General features: G+C 37.4%; 1 protein-coding gene across 2 annotated transcripts in view; it reads left to right on the top strand.

The window, feature by feature from the left end:
- The window catches only part of ERICH1 (glutamate rich 1), a 63,619-nt gene extending 47,436 nt beyond the window's left edge, over positions 1 to 16,183 (top strand). For both annotated transcript variants that reach the window (XM_041420784.1, XM_041420788.1), the window contains 3 exons: positions 7,833 to 8,210; positions 10,914 to 11,108; positions 15,624 to 16,183. In XM_041420784.1, the coding sequence (XP_041276718.1) occupies positions 7,833 to 8,210; positions 10,914 to 11,108; positions 15,624 to 15,697 (647 nt within the window). In that variant the 3' untranslated portion in view covers positions 15,698 to 16,183. The remainder of the gene's footprint in view (positions 1 to 7,832; positions 8,211 to 10,913; positions 11,109 to 15,623) is intronic.
- The last annotated feature ends 223 nt before the right edge of the window (positions 16,184 to 16,406 follow it).

Below are 16,406 nucleotides of genomic sequence, written 5' to 3'. Positions count from 1 at the left end.
GATTTTATTCACCTAAACTTTCTAAAAGAATTTAAGGGAAAAAATTGTCCATATTACTGACAATGATGCATAGATACATGCTTTTCAAGTTTCCTTATGGTCAGAGACTTTGAGGTTAGATAGTGTGAAGCCAGTTTTTTAAAGCAGTTCTTAAATCATCCAGGGAACAACAAGCCTCTTATCCTGTTGTTTGTTTTAGGCAGTTCAGCACAAATTATGATGCAAAATAATATTTGTGGATGCTTGATAACCTGTGATCTGAATTGGACAGATAAACAGAAGGTTTGCAAAGAGGAAGCATACAAACATTTTAGAATCTTTGAAGATGTAGGAAATACATGGATAAGGATCATGCTACAGCTGATGTGGTTTCCTTGAGTTTCCACCAAGCTTTTGATAAAGCTCCTCTCCAAAGGGGGCACATAGACATAACATGAAAGATGAAGCCCCAGAATAGATAAGCAGATGAAGAGAATGCCCCAGAATAGATAAGTAGATGAAGAGAAGCTGTGACTTCTTCTCAAAACAGAAGTCACAGCTGGAGGCTTGTGTTCAATAGATGGTCAGGTAAGAAGAATGAAGTGATATCCAAAGGTTTCTTGATGGCTGTGTGGATATCGTCCACATTAAAGACTAGAGTTGGGTGCAGTGTAATCCCAGATTGAGTGATTTGTCAAAAAGGACAGACATCTTAGACAGTTGTCAAGTGATGTACTTAGGAAAAAATAACCAGTCAAAATTCACCTGCAAAATGGTGAGCTCAGAACTGGCTGTTACCAAGCAAGAGTAAGATTTTACAATATGATGAATAACCATGAAAACAACATTTTAGCACTCAGCAGCAATCAAAAAGCAAAATTATGGCAATTATTAGGGTAAAAAGTGCAAAAGAACAACCATTATTGCACCTCTGTGTAAGTCCAGAGTTCACGTTTTCTTGAATGCAGTGTTATATAGAAGTAGGTAGTTGTTTGATGTGACCAAGTACAGTTTGTCCTATGGCAGGAATTTGACTAAACTGATGAGTAAGAGAAATTCATCTATAGATACAGTCAGGTGAACATTTATGATTGAAGACTTATGCAGAAAGTGGTATCTGCCTTTAAGTGATTATTGTCATTAGCATTAATTGGATTTGCTTAAAATCCAGGAGGTAATACTCCTTTGTGGTAGGCAACACTTATGCAACATTTGCCAGTTTTATGTGAATTTTTGACTTGTCAGCACACAAGCATAGTATGAATGAAAAAATAAAAGAGTCCTAGTCATAAACAGCTTCCAGTCTTTTGCAGTTTTCTACAACATTACAAGTGTTGCACATTAATAGAAGTTCTAAAGTTTTTAAATGGGTTTTCTTTCTCTGATTTCAAATTATTTGAAGCAGTTTCCCCAAAAAAGAATGGAAAAAATAGTAACATCATTTTGTGTCCTGAGATCTTTGCAGTATTGCTTTTATTCTAATGAACCATTCCATATTATTGCATTCACCAGCCACAGCTTTTTGCTCTTAGTCAAATTGCAGCTACAAATACCTTAATTGGCACTAAAAATAACATTTGGTTTTTGCCTTACAAGATCCTAAACCAAAATTAAACTCTCTGCTTTGACTGCATGGTACACCATGGAAGATTCATCCAGTATCAAGGAGAAGAAGAGAGCTTAAACTGGCTGAAAAATCTGAAGGGCATACATCCTGTTTCATCTGAAAAGAGAAACCAACCCAAAGCCAAAAAACCAAAACCCAACAGAATTACAGAATTACAATGAGCAACATCCAGACAGCCAACTATGGGACTTAAGCAGGAGAGCCAGCTGCCATACATGAGTAATGATAAGCACATTATATGGATTCCTCAAGCTGAGTGGATATTCTTTGACTCCGTTTCCCTCAGTATGCGATACATTTTTTTTTTTTTTTCCCTGTTCTAAAAGTTTGTTCTTATAATATTCAGGGAGGACCTGATTTTAAAAAATCTATAGCATTCAAAAATCCCAGCTTATTCTCATTGGCAAACTTCATTTTGCATACTGTGGAACTTCGTATCCCTTAGACTTACAGACACCTAAGTAATCAACCTCCGATTTTTCACTGTGTTATAGGATGCTGTCTCACAAAGTTTCCATCTGTCATTGTCTGAAGGAACTGAAATAGTAAAGATAAACTCGAGGAAGCTTGTATTTTCCATCATGGAGTTGCCAGCAGTGTGTTCATGCTGATGGTTAGTCTAGTCAGGAGGAAGTCAGCTCTTAGTCTGTGTTAAGTTTCATATTTAATTTCATTGTGCTGGTCTGATGATGAATACAAAGTAACTTCCTAATATAATAGAACTCAATAATAGTTAGCTTATTGGGTATCTTCCTGACAATAGTTTTTTATTATTTTTCATTGTTTTCTGGGTTTTTTTGAAGATAGAAACTGGCTGCGCTGACTTTTTATTATCACAGTTCAGTAAGCTGCATGTATAAACAGAGTCTTCTTGTTTCATTTAAAGTCTCCTTTTTGACATACTTATACCTCTGTTCTGTTAAAGAAACATGAGTTTGAATGGAGAAAACATTTAAATCTTTCAGACAAGATAAGATAGGCTGTTAGAAAATTACTTTTTCTTTTTGTTCTAACTTACCTTCTGAGGCTGCTCATCCCTACTTCCATATCATACTATCAGTCAGGGTAGTGTGACTGTCCACCTGCGTGGTAAACTGCATCCAAAAAGGAATCTATGCCAAAAAGGAAGAACTCTGAACAGTCCTTGAGGAAGGGGTTCTTACTAAGGCTGAAAGAAATGCCTGTGAAATTGAGACTGTGACTGGAAATTGTATATGTGCATTCCATCTGGAAGACACTTTGCTTAGTGTGAAGGAGCACCAAGTGCAGACTAAACAGGTTAGAGTCAATTGCTCCTGGTTAATTAGATTATGTGATCAATTAAGCAATTTGTGGAGCAGAGGTAGGTCTTAGGAGGAAGAGAGGTGACAGACCAATATGGAACAGGAGAAGTATCATCAGCTGTTGTGGAATTAGAGCAAGCTGTAGGTATAGCTGTGGCTAGAGTTAGTGTGGTTCAAAAGCTATTCCTATCATTGTTGCATAAGTACTTACTCAACATACTGAGATTGCTTGCATAGTGTATATTCCTTGCATTTTTTAGAATTGCTTGGCTTTGTCATAACAAATCTTTTCTGTCAGTGGGAAGAATTATTAGAACCAAATTTGTATCTATTGAAATTTTATCAGGCCTCCCTACTGGCTTGAAATATAGAGAAAAGTTCAAAAGTTGGGTCTTGTTTGGGGTTTTCTATAAAATAGTGGATTTTGTTTATTAGTAAAAATCATCTGATGAGCAGACTCATGTTAAGAAACACCTTCCTGTGTACCAATATTGCCCGTAAAAGAGACTGATTCTTCTCAGGTGTTGCAAGCATCTAGTCAGAGCTCATCATCTCCATTTCCTTTGTGGTTAATGGAAGGGGAGAGAGAGAGATAAGTCCTTCAGGTTGCGTTTCTATCCCTGCTGGTTTAGGATGAGATAAACTGCTTTCTGAAGAAGAAAGTGTCTTTTGGGTTATCAGAGGGAGCATAGGTCTAAGTATGCACTAAGTATTTTCAGGCAGCTAAAGCTGTGGGAGGCGAATCCCACTGAATATGTCATTTGTTAAGGTCATTGTGTGGGCTGTGACATAAACTTTATAGTGTATGTTTCTTGTATAACTTTCATTTATATTTTAGCATGGCTGTTGTAATCAGGTAGCCTTGCTGGTTATATGAACAAGCAGTTCTCTTGGCTCCTCTGCATGCCACGTGCATGGGAAATCTATAGCAAACTGTACCATTAGTGAAAAAAAAAAGGTTTTACTTTCTTCTGTTAGGTTGTGAAACAGCTCAGATGTCATCTTGTTTTCACATGAGGAGGCAGAAATTAAGTCTATTTTATTACTCTTTCAAGTCAAATCATACAAATCTTTTTGGAATTTCTTTCTCTGCTAACTTCTGTGAGAGTCCTCCTTTTGCCTGCCAAAACTTTACTGTTCTGGAATTATGCTAAGAAACACAGCACTACAAGCTTGAATAGTACAATAGGTTTATGTAATAGCTTTGGAATATTTTTCCTGTTATTTTCCATCTCTTTTCTTATGTATGCAAACGAGGTGTTAGCTGTTGTGATCACTGATGCCAACTGAGCAAATGTTTTCATTGAGCTTTCCATGCTGATGCACAGGTATGGCTTTTGTTTTTCCTGAGCTGATAACAGCTCACTTTACCCCTACCAGCGATCTGTTTGAATTAATCCCTTTTGTGTGCATTGGTTTGCATTCATAAGCATCTAATTGCATTTGTTCCTGATGTTGAATCACTGGTAGCTCCCACACATGGAACAGTAGATACTACACAGATACTAGAATACAGGGCAAAGAATAACCAAAATTGCTAAAGGACTGCCACTCTAGCTCCTCAAGAGAACTAGGCAGAGTCTTGTATTTGTCTCCTATGTTGGAGGAAAGTCAGCATAGTTCTGGCTTCGTTCCAGTCAGGCATTTATCTCAATACCTACACATGGGAAGACTATATTCATTCTGCCTTTTGACAGCTTCACCGTGGTCTCTTCAGGCCTTCTGCTCTCCTGAGCTCCTGAGCTACTTAGGATAAGGAAACTTTTGGATTTGACTCAAAACATTGGTTATCGTAAGCCCCATCCTGGCTTCTGCCCTGTTTTTTTTCAAGTAATCTCAAACCAAAGAAGGGTGCTTGGCTGCACACCATGCTGTAATTTCACTGAGATTTGGGGACCTCAGATGCTTAAAGAACAAGTTAGGCTGTTTTGCTGAGAGCATAGATTAAAGTAGTGTTATTAGCAAACAGTGCTGTTCAGGTCATCAGAGGGCTGAGAAATTTTGCAAAACAATGTATATATATTTGCAGTGAAATTCACCTATTTTAACACAAATACTTCCATGAAAATTCAAATTAGATCTCAAGATGAAACACCGATGTTTTGTTTATAGCATCTTTCACCATTCATATCTGCCTTCAGTTCTGATATTTTATGCCTTCAGGATGACACAGACGTTATTTTTCCCACATCCCATATGTCTAAATCACATTTAAAGATATTTAGCTCAAATAGCATGGGTGCGAAACATTCCACACTGTGGGTCCAGGGTGGCGTTTGGCGTGTCTTTAATGTGCTGTGGTGTTCAATTACAATACAGCAAATTTATTTTTATGCAGCCTTCTTCATTGAAAGTATGGAAAATTGCTTTGCAGTGAGTCATCTGACAGCTAAAGAACTAAAAGTCTGTAGTGATATTTAAAGAGAAAGTGGCTCAGAGCTGACAGAGTTCAAGACAGAAAAAGAAACAGAAATTAAAGAGAGGGCCTCCAACCATGGAGAAAATAGCGACAAAGGCTGGTTAGGGGGAGGAGTGATGAGAAAGCCAAACACACTGAGAATGTCTGAGACAGTTCAGGAGATTATGCATATCATTCTGAAACAAGCATTAGGCTTCAGATGTTTCTCCTGTATCACACCAGCCTTAGCCAAGCAAGGTTGCTTTGACCCTAAGAGAATGGTGTAAATCCAGATAAGAGTACTAGGCTCAGGGCACTGTAAGGAATTTAGAAGAATGCAGGTATAGGTCGAGGGAAGGATTAATGTTTTAACTTTATAGAGCAAAAATTAGAATGTGGTGTTTTCACCTTGGCTGAATGCCAGGCATCTACCAAAGCCATTCTGTTACTGTCCTCAGCTGGACAGGAGATAGAAAATATTAGTAAAGGTTCACAAAATAAAGGCCGGGAGAGATCACTCAGTGATTACTGTCATGGGCAAAACAGTCTCAGCTTGGGGAAACTAATTGAATTTATTACCAATCAGAATTAGAGCAGGATAGTAAAAAGTAAAATCAAATCTTAAAAGCACCTTTCTGTGCTCCCCCAAATCTTCCCAGGCTTAACTTTATTCCCAGTTCTCTACCTCCTCCCCACCAGCAGCACAGGGAGATGGGGAATGAGGCTCTTCATCTCCTCAGGGAAAGGAGTCCTTCTCCTTCTCTGACATGGGTTCCATCCCATGGGAGGCAGTCCTCCAGCATGAGTCCTTCCCATGGACTGCAGCTGTTCATGAACTGCTCCAGCGTTAGTTCCTTCCCACAGCATGCAGCCCTTCAGGCACAGTTTGGGTCCTCTGGGGGGTCACAAGTCCTGCCAGCAAACCTGCTCCAGCGTGGGCTCCTATCACCACAGGACCACAGATCCTGCCAGGAGCCTGCTCCAGTGTGGCTTCCAATGGGGTCACAGCCTCCCTCAGGCCTGCACTTGCTCAAGTGGGGGGTCCTCAACAGGAGGATCTCTGCTCCACCATGAACCTCCATGGGCTGCAAGGGCACAGCTGCTTCACCATGGTCTTCACCACAGACTGCAGGGGAATCTGCTCTGGCATCTGGAGCACCTCTTCTCCACTGACCTTGGTGTCTGCAGAGTTGTTTGACTCACATATTCTCACTCTGCTCTTCTCTAGTTGCAATTGCATCTGCACAATAACTTTTTTCCCCTTCTTAACTATGTGTTACATATATATTTATATATATATGAGTAACTATGTTACCCCAGAGGCATTACTGCCATCACTGATGACTCTGCCTTGGCCAGCAGCAGGTTCATCTTGGAGCTGGCTGATATTGGCTCTTCTGGACATAGGGGAAGCTTCTAGCAGCTCTTCACTGAAGTCACCACTGTAGCCCCTGTGACCAAAATCTTGGCATGCAAACTCAATACATAAAAGAAAACTGGCATTCTGCAATCCATGATGTTTGAATGTGTGGGGATTTTGTTAGAACATGAATAAGGGAATTCCAGTTAGTTAGACAGCAGTTTTTATAGACATGAATATGGACTTCAGCAGCAGTGCACTCAGAGGCAAGATAGTTTTTTGCTTCCAGCCAAATCTTCTTTGGCTAGTGCTAGAGGGGCTAATTGTCAGAAGTGAGTATGTGGGAGGAGTAATCAGGGTCAAAGATTACTTTAGAACTTGGGCTTTGTATATAGGGTTAAGTCTGAGTAAAGAAGCACAAAAGCTGTCTTGAAGAGCAAGAGGCACTTATTTCCTGTGACATCTGAGGCTTTTGAAGAATTAGGTAGTAAGGAAATGATAACGTAGCAAGGGAGCAGAACTAAGGCGGGCTGTTAAAGAGATTAGAGATTACTTGCCAAGGTCACTGTTGCCTTGCATGCTTTTCCTGTAAAGTTGATGTGCAAAACTGAGCTAGCAGTAAGATATCCCAAAGGAGGAGAATGTTTAAGGAGGAGAAAAGAGATGAGTCAGAAACGTATGCCTGGTGTTTTTAAAGCACAGCACTGTCATGAATGGATATCATCAATATAAACATGATCATCTTTTATTCTAAATTATGCACATTCTTCTTGTGGTCTTGGTCAACTCTACCAACTGGTGATGTGGGACTCTGGGGGGCTCTCTTATGTCATGTCACCCAGTCTGCCCATACTAGTTTTTTGCACTGGGCATTCTTTTGACCTCACTCTGTATAGAACCATATTATCTGCCTTAAGAAAGTAAATGGGATGTAAAGTATGTAGCATGAAGGAGGATGCAGTCTTTATTGAAAGCAGAAGGGGAAACAGCATGTCTTTTTAATGCATTCAGAAAAGTTGACTTTGACATTGTAGTACTAAAAGACATTGTAAGCATAAAAGTAAGGTTAGAGCCACTCAGGTATCCCAGAATTTGGAAGGGTGTCATATTTCATTGTATGCAGCTCTAAAATGCTTATTACAGATCTTCTTATTTACAGCTCTCATGTCTCTTTTGAATCTGCAGAAGAGGAATATCAAGGGCAAACCAAGAGAAAGCGCATTCGAAGGAAGAAACAAAAGAGCAGTTCACAAATCTCTAGTAATTTCCATGGAGAACAAACAGATTTGGGAATGCAAGAGACTGTTGTTCAAGATAATTTACAGCTGCAGCAAACAGACGGTCCCAAAATAAGCAAAAACAAAAAGAGGAAAATGAAAAAGAAGCGACAGAAAGAAAAAAAGAAAGCAGCTGGCTTAGTAACAAAAACTACCAGTGTGGATTTTACATATCAGCCTGACAAAAGCAACAAAGAAGAAGCAGCAGGCTTAAAAGACATAGGTGAAAAGGCAGATAGCATTCTGGACTTCCTTCAGGCAACACAACAAATTTATTTCACTGACAGTATGTACCACTCTTTCTCGTTTCTTTTTATGAGTATTACCACACAGGGGAAAATGGATATGCATTTATTACTGCTGTAAAATGGGACAAATCTACTAAAGAAGTGTCTCTCTTGAAGAGAGGCACGTGAGAAGAAGTAAGGCATGTGAGTACCTACTATTTGTCCCACTTTGTGGTCTGTACATGAATATGCAAGAATTCACATCCATAGAAAAACTTGTGGTCCTCTGTCTTTAAAAATATACATGATGTTCCTCACTCTTCTCATAAACATTCAAATGCGCTTTGGACAGGTGGTTAAAATTCCTTTTCCCCTCAGCAGGCAAACATCCAGAAGGATTACTTACTTTCAGAGAACTTCAGATAAGGGCAATTGCTATCCTAAACTAGTATCTCATGCTTAGTATCTCTAAACCAATCTACTTTTCTGAATGCTCTGTGTCCCAGGAGATTATTTGAATTCTATAAGGAAATCTAGACAAACAGTATGTACAAGAACAGGGAAGATACTATTGGCACTAGGAAAGTATATTGGCATAAAATGCTTGTGAACAAGTTGAATGGGAACTGATGCTCAATGCACATTCCCTAGTACTTTTTTGAAAGAATTGCATGGATTTATCCCTAATGGTCCATCCAATGTTCATTGGTCACTGTGGAGCTGAATGGAGAATATTAAATAGTTTACCTACCTGTATTAGTACATCTTGAGGCAGTGCTGTCAGTCTCTAAGTACCATAAAATTCATCTTTTGGTTACAGAATTACTGTAAAAACTTTGTTAAGATGACATCAGGGATTTCATGCTAACTTTTTCAAGATTAATACATAGAATTTTCTTTGCTTAACGTTAAATTTTCCTGCTGCATCAGGTCTTCATACTAAGCCTAGCATTTGAAATCTATCCTACTTTCTGGCTAAGGTATTTCCATCTCCAAAATTAAGAATTTTACTACTTCACCATATGGCTAAGTAAATGCAAGCTAAGCTACTTGCATTTGCTGTAGTGACCAAGCAAGATTGCAAATTCTTCAAGTTCTGCCGTCAGTACATGACCCAGAACAGAAACCTGATTAATTGTCCACAGCTGTGTTGCATGTTGATTTTTTAAGAAAGTGTTGTTGAACTTGCAGCTTTCCTGCAAGTCAAGTTCAGGTTTTGGTAGTGTTTGACTGACTGGCTCTAGTTTCAAACCAGCAGATTGGAGTGTTGAGCCAGTGAGGACCTTGGAATCCACAGAGGGGAACTCTTAGTTGAAAGGAATTTCTTCTACAGATGAGATATGACATCTATAAATCAGAGTGTGACTAACTTTCTTGTTAGGCAAATCCTAATTTTTATATAGACCTGGCATTAGGCTGTTTGCCTTTTCTAGTTGAATGACTTTAACACTCCCAAATTTTTTTTAGATAAAATTGGAAGGCATTGCTTTTAGCTGCATTTTCAAATGGTCACATTGGAATATACTTCTAGTACATATGTTAAAAATCTGAATGGGGAAAATTCTGTACTTCTCAGGTGTCTTGCTGGTAAAAAAAAAGAATTAAAGGGAGTCTGGTTAAAGGGGCAATGGAATGAAAGAGTGAATTCATGGTTTAATGCTGTATAAACAGTTGTATTGGGTGTGGCTGAACTGGAGCTCATTTGTGCACAGCTGCCCTCAGAGTGCTTTGGAAAGGTGTTGATAAAACACCAGAGTTCTGGCTACTGCTGGGCAGTGCTGGCATCCTATCAGCGCTGTCTCTCCAACATTCCCCTCCATCAAGCGGCTGGGAATAGACAAGATCCTGGGAGAGGACACAACCACGCCAGCTGACCCAAATTAGCCAAAGGGATATTCCATACCAGGTGACATCAGCTCAGATACGAAAGCTAAGGGAGGGAGGAAGAACTGGGGCATTTGTTCTTTTACAATGTTTGCCTTCCAGAGCAGCCACTACATGGGCTGAAGCCATGCTTCCCAGGAAGTGGCTGAACATCACTTGCTGGTGAAACATAGAGAATAAACCCTTCTTCCTCTTTAATTATGTGTCTGCAAACATCTGGTAGTTTTGGTTGAGTTTTTTGGTGGCTTTGGTTTTTTTTAGCAAACTGCCTTATCTCAATCTGTGAGCTGTTTTTCATCTCATTTTCTCTGCCCTGTCACCTGGGAAGGGGAGTGATGGAGCACCTTGATGGGCACCTGGCATCCAGCCAAGGTCAACCCATTACACGTCACTTTCTCTGTGGTCTTGCATGCTGCAATAGTTGCTTTTTAAATAAAAACATAAAGGGGCAATAACAAAGTAGTGGTTTGCCTCCAGAAGTACTTTGCAGTAGTTCCACAGAGTTGTTTCTTTCTCCAAATGTCTGTGCAGTTCATAATATACAGTGTGTAGGAAGCAAAAACACAGTGCTTTGGCCACAGTACAGTTTCTTCTTCACACCTTCTTTCTCTGCTAACTTTGAAAATAATTTGATTCTTCTTGCATTCCTGTCATTATGAATTCTATTGTCCTTTTTACTTACTGATTTTTGTTGTTTTTGCTTTACCATTGTTTTAATATTTAACAAAAAATGTTTAACAAGTTACTCTTTAGTACCTGATATTTAGTTGTAATTTGTGCTAAAAAGGAAGATGCTATCTTAGGAAAAAAATTGTAATTAGAAAAATTCTCTGAGTTCACTGAATATTTTTAACATAGTTTTCTAACTGTCTTTGCAGAGAAATCACAATGCAGAGATGCTACTGTAAATTCAGCAACTGCCCAAGAGCTCTTACAATGTCTTGAGTTTCGCACCATCTCTTCCTCAGATGTGACTCATCTGCATCGGCTGAAATCCCTTGTATTGCTACAGGATATTGAGAGATTGAAGGATGCTTTGAAACAATTCCAAGAACAATCTATGATGTCTCCTGGTAGGTACTGTTCAGTCATGTTCACACACTGATATTTTGTGTGAATTACAATTCACACAGCTTTATTTTTTTTTTAATTAGGAAGCTGTAAATAATGATGTAATAGTAAATATATGCTTATACAGGATATGAAGACATAATTCCCACCAAAAATACAGTGATATCCCTATTTCCCATTTGTTTACAATCAATATAGAAGCTTTTCTTACTTTGCAGAAACTACAGAATATGACATGATTCAAGGGTTTAAACCAATATTTTTTAAATCTGAAATTTTTTAAGATTTAATCATAATTAAAGCATATTTTTAATACATTCTCATGACAGACTTTTTAAATTGCAGGAATTAACTTGTTTATCTTGGAGATTTCAGTCCTCCAGCTAAGGATTAATTTTACATGCATAAAAATCAATAAAACTCATTATTTTATTTCTTCCTGGTCACCACGTGATTTCTTTAATACACAGACTTTGCAAGCTAAACTTTGATTTACCGTTTTGTTTTGTTTAAATATAAACATCTGGTTTAAGTTTCTAAAAAATACTCTTGATAATGCCAAAATTTACTCTTTATAACAAATATTATTCTGAAGTCATTCATAAAAAGAAAAATTACTGTGTTACTAAATTTTTTCATGCCTGAGGCACAGGCTCCTTCTGTTCTCTATTACAACCCCTATAATTTTAGTAGAGTCTCTTCTTGTACAGTTAATAGTTCTTCAAGTAAGTGTGGGATCAGCATGTAGTCCACATGAGGTATAATGATTCATTTTTCATGTAGTCTTCATTTAAACAGTCATTGCTACCAGTCATTAGAACTTGTGTTTCAGCATCAGACAAAAATCTACAAGATGTGCTGAATTTTCTTGCCTCCCAAAGAATTTAATCAGAGTTGAGGGCAGTTAGCTACAGCATGAGAGAATCTCAACCATTTTAGGTCGTACTCTGTCTTTTGAAGAGTAACAGCAGAGATGGTAGCAGTGTGGTAACAGTGTAATTAAGACTGTAGCCATCAGAGGCTTAGCAACAGCATTCAAAGGAGAGACATCTGCTTGTAACTTCATTAAATAATTCACAGCATGATAGTGGCTAAAGATCCTCACCTAGACTGGAGCCTCCTGGGTGCTGTGTGTTGGACAGAGAGATGAAAGAATTCCTGCCTGTGGAGTTCAGATCTGATATATTTTGAAAAGGATGCTCTTAGAGAAGTACATATTAAGAGTAGATATGAGGTATGACAACCCTTAAAGTTCTGATGGATGTGAAGTATCCACGTATACATGGAGTGAAATCCTTCTGTGCATTTCAAGCCTACAATCTCTGATCTTAATTACAATCACAGTCTCATTGGATGTAATACATGTGTGCAAACCAAGTAGAACTCAGCAGGAATCTTGAAAATGTTATTACCCTTTATTGAATGAACTATTGAATTGAACTAGTTCAGCTTTTCTTGATTAAATCCAAATGGAATTGAAGTGACAACATTCAGGATATTCTTTACAGGCCTTATCTAACTTCTGTACAATACAGTTGGAGTTCTTTTGGGCTTTGCAGCCTTGAGAAACGTTGCTCTGTTTACTTTTGGATAGCAGAAATGTCAAAATGAAGAGAAAAAACAGAAGCAAATTAAAACCCCTAATTTTCTAATGTATGTATTCATCACTTGAAAAAGCAAAAGAAAATTTTCTGAGTGATTTTTAACATTCAATAATGTTTCTGCTGGTACAGCCTGGAATTGTTTACTCTTCCAGCTGATTTTTTCCCTAGTAACTGCTGTCACTCTGGGCTCAATTCTAATCTCATTCCAAGTTCACAGTGGTGTAACTATAGTTGTTTATTTGATATTCATGAAGTACAACAACATAAGAAAGAGGAAAAATACATTCTTATAAATTATTAAAGGATAATTAAGCACCTGCTAGTCATTAAGTTTCCTCAGCAGACTTTAAAAAATACATTCTATTTGCAATTCCAGAAGTTTAGTGAATGAAAATACAATGCTCTGAAATTTTACTTTGAATTAGACCTTTAATTATACTATTTTTCTTTTTCTGTACATTTGGCTCAAAATCAGGTCATCTTGTCCAGTGTGGGTTTTTTATATTTTAGTTTTCACTCCCAATGAGCTGGTGATGAAAGTTAAGAGGTTACAAAGACCTTTGTAATATAATACCTTTCTATAATAAGAACTTGAATTTGTTAATAGACCCTTTGTTGTATCAACAAATTCAAGTTCTTATTATAGAAAGACAAGTTAGGGTTGTTTATGAAGTTAAAAATACACAGTACATAATAGTATTCTCTAATTATTTTGTGATTTTGTCTTATTACCTTGTCATTCCATATTAACATGATAAAAAAACCCTTGATTTTAGGAAGTTGCATTATTTTTACAAAATAAACATTTTATTCCCTGTAGTTCAAGAAACAGTATGTTAACCCTTTTTCCCATGGTTATGATTCTACTTATATGCCATCATCAAGGAGGCAATGGGTGCTATGTTTTGTTCAGTTTTATCTTTAATTCCAGGAAGGGAAGCATAAGAAAAAAATAAGAAGTGATGCATCTCTTCATATAAGTGCAGATTCTCCACTAGTAAAAGTTACAAATTATCCACACCATTATGTCTTTTATTTCCTCCTATATGGATGTTATGGTTTCATCCAAATGTCCACTGGGATTACCAAGTCCCTCTTGGCAAGCTTATGCCTACTGGTGATAAGGGTGCTTTAGAATAAAGCCATGAGCTGTTCCAGGTCTGCAGATTACAAATTCAAAAGCACTAGTTCAATACTGTGATTTGGTATTTCCTTTGCATCTCTTAGCTGTTACTCAGATTGAAAATCACAATGTATCCAAAAGAAACAAGAAACAAATTTCTGTTTTATCTTAAGCTCTTAGATCCCAATTTTTGCAGTCATATCGAAGAAATTCTTATCAAGGGTGATGGTAGGGTTTGATAAATTTTGCAGGAAAAGGAAATACTAAGGAGATTCAGACACACAAATAATTAACATTAGCTATTATCTTTTAATTCTTTATTTAAATGAGAAAAAATACTTAAGCAATAAAATCTCTGTGGTTCAGAGGTACTGGTTGTTCTGTTTAGTTGTCATCTTCCATCCACTTACATTGTACTTTGTGCTTCAAATGCTCTGTCAAGTTGCCTTTGACCTTGTACATGAATGACCAGACAAAGCTGAGGCTGGTCAAGAATGTTCATGTGAGCATGGTTATCTAGAGTGTCATTGTTCTCAGCTGTAAAAGAGAACAAAATGCCCTGTTACTGGTTCCATTTATTTGGTAGTCGTTAACAAAAAGTACTTACCTCTACCAAAAATCTTCCGTATGTGCACGGAAGAGAATGTTTAGAAGTCACATAGACATGGATTTCTCATGATGGGGGCTTTGCTGAGCTCTGATAGAAAGTCCATGGCCATTAGCAAAAGGAAGCCAGAGACCTTCATGGTCCTCCACAGTGCAGTGGGCAAAGGAGAAGAGCTGTGACTGGAAGTAATGCTCCCTTTGCTGGCTGGAAACGGGCTTTGCAAATGAGGTCTGCTTAATTCCCATTTCACATCAATTATTAAAGCATAGGTGATCTAATTAAAAAAAAAAAAGTCATTGTCTCCTAATTTATGAACTCATTTATGAACTTCTGCTCATCAACTTCAGTCTGTTATCTATTAACATTTTTCTTTTGTTGGTTGGTTTCAAATCTCAAACATACTCTTCCCTTGTTGCCTAGGAAATTATCACTCATGGCAGAGCTAGAATCTTCTTTTAACTGCCTTTTTTTGGAGAATTGTCATTTATATAAGTCTTCATTGCAGGGGGAGGTACATTTTGCTGACCAGAATAAATATAGTTACTGTGTGCCAACAATGCAGAGACTGGATATACAGAGACCCCAAAATGATGAAATTTACACGTTTTTTTTTTTAATAAATGAGCATTCAAAGAAAAGGAAATTTGAAAACTGTATTAGTATAATGTTATAGAATCATTATAGAATCATCTTAAATGTGATTATTATGTGATAAGTACTGCAGAAAATCCTATAATGAAAAAATTAATGAAGTCACATAGGTAATCTCTGAATTCAAAGACAGGAGTCATAGCATTTTGAGGCTTTAATGCAGCTATCTGTACAATATGACTCATTCTTAACTGGGGCTTCCAGGTACTACTGTAGGTTAAATAATGATCTGTGAAACTACTCTCCAGACAGAAAGAAGCCTTGCCCCTATGATCATGTCATTTCAATCTCATTTTTTCTGAATTATTGAATCATAACAAATAGGAAATTTCAAAGTATATGAGCAAAATTGTGTCTTATACAAATGACTGACCTCTTAAAATGCACCTGCTTATATAGAAATTTGTAGGTATTAGTCTTTAAGCTCCAGCATATGCACTGGTTTTACTAAAATATTAATATTGAATGGAAATAGCTGTGTTCAGAAATGTCATGGAGGTATTTCAGGAGGAATGTGTTTTCTCTGTTTCAGATCATGCCAAAGTAGCCACATCTCTGTTTCACTACTGGATTACAGATATACTTCCTGTGAAGAACAGGAAATAAAGCCTTATCCATGTGTCCATATGCACAGGATTAAAATTTAATATACAGACTCTTAACCAATTAGCAATTGTTCAGGAAGAGCAGTGTCAATACACATTCTACACCTTCAGGTAAACGAACAAAAACTCCAAAGGACAATAAAGGTAAATGAACAAAAACTCCAGAAGACAGTAAAGGTATAACTACAGTGTGACTTTTGTTATGGGTTAGTCAAGAGTATGGCCTGAGTCTTCAGCTGCATTAATATGTACATTTCCCTTTAGGATAAGGAACTTGACTGGAATGATAAAGTCTCTATCTGGTATTTTGTTTAAGAAGTATAGTATTATCTTTTTTGTTTGTAAGTTTATCATTCCTTTCTGAAAGTTATATTTCTTGACTTTTTTGTATATCTGCTTGCCTGGAAAACAGAACTATATTTTTTTATACTTAAACCTAAGCAACATTATGTCTGAGGAATGTATTTTTGCTGAATAAACTACTAAACTGTGGACATAGATACGTTTCTATGTGTGTGTCGTGTGGGTCATGTAGGTCCTGTTTGGAATTATGCAGAAACTTGGAAGGCATTTTCAGAACTACTCCATGGCTCAGCCTGTTACAATCCAATGGGTTTCACTGATTTCAAAGTTGTGGTACTGGGTTCTCTCTCCGTGATTACTGTGTAATCTGTCTACTGCTGTCTAATATTTCTACAATTGAATTTATC

Source organism: Onychostruthus taczanowskii, unplaced genomic scaffold (genome assembly GCF_017590055.1).
Source record: "Onychostruthus taczanowskii isolate IOZ18803 unplaced genomic scaffold, ASM1759005v1 scaffold11, whole genome shotgun sequence".
Taxonomy (NCBI): domain Eukaryota; kingdom Metazoa; phylum Chordata; class Aves; order Passeriformes; family Passeridae; genus Onychostruthus; species Onychostruthus taczanowskii.
The sequence above is the reverse complement of the archived record's forward strand: the minus strand, read 5'-3'. Positions and strand labels throughout refer to the sequence as shown.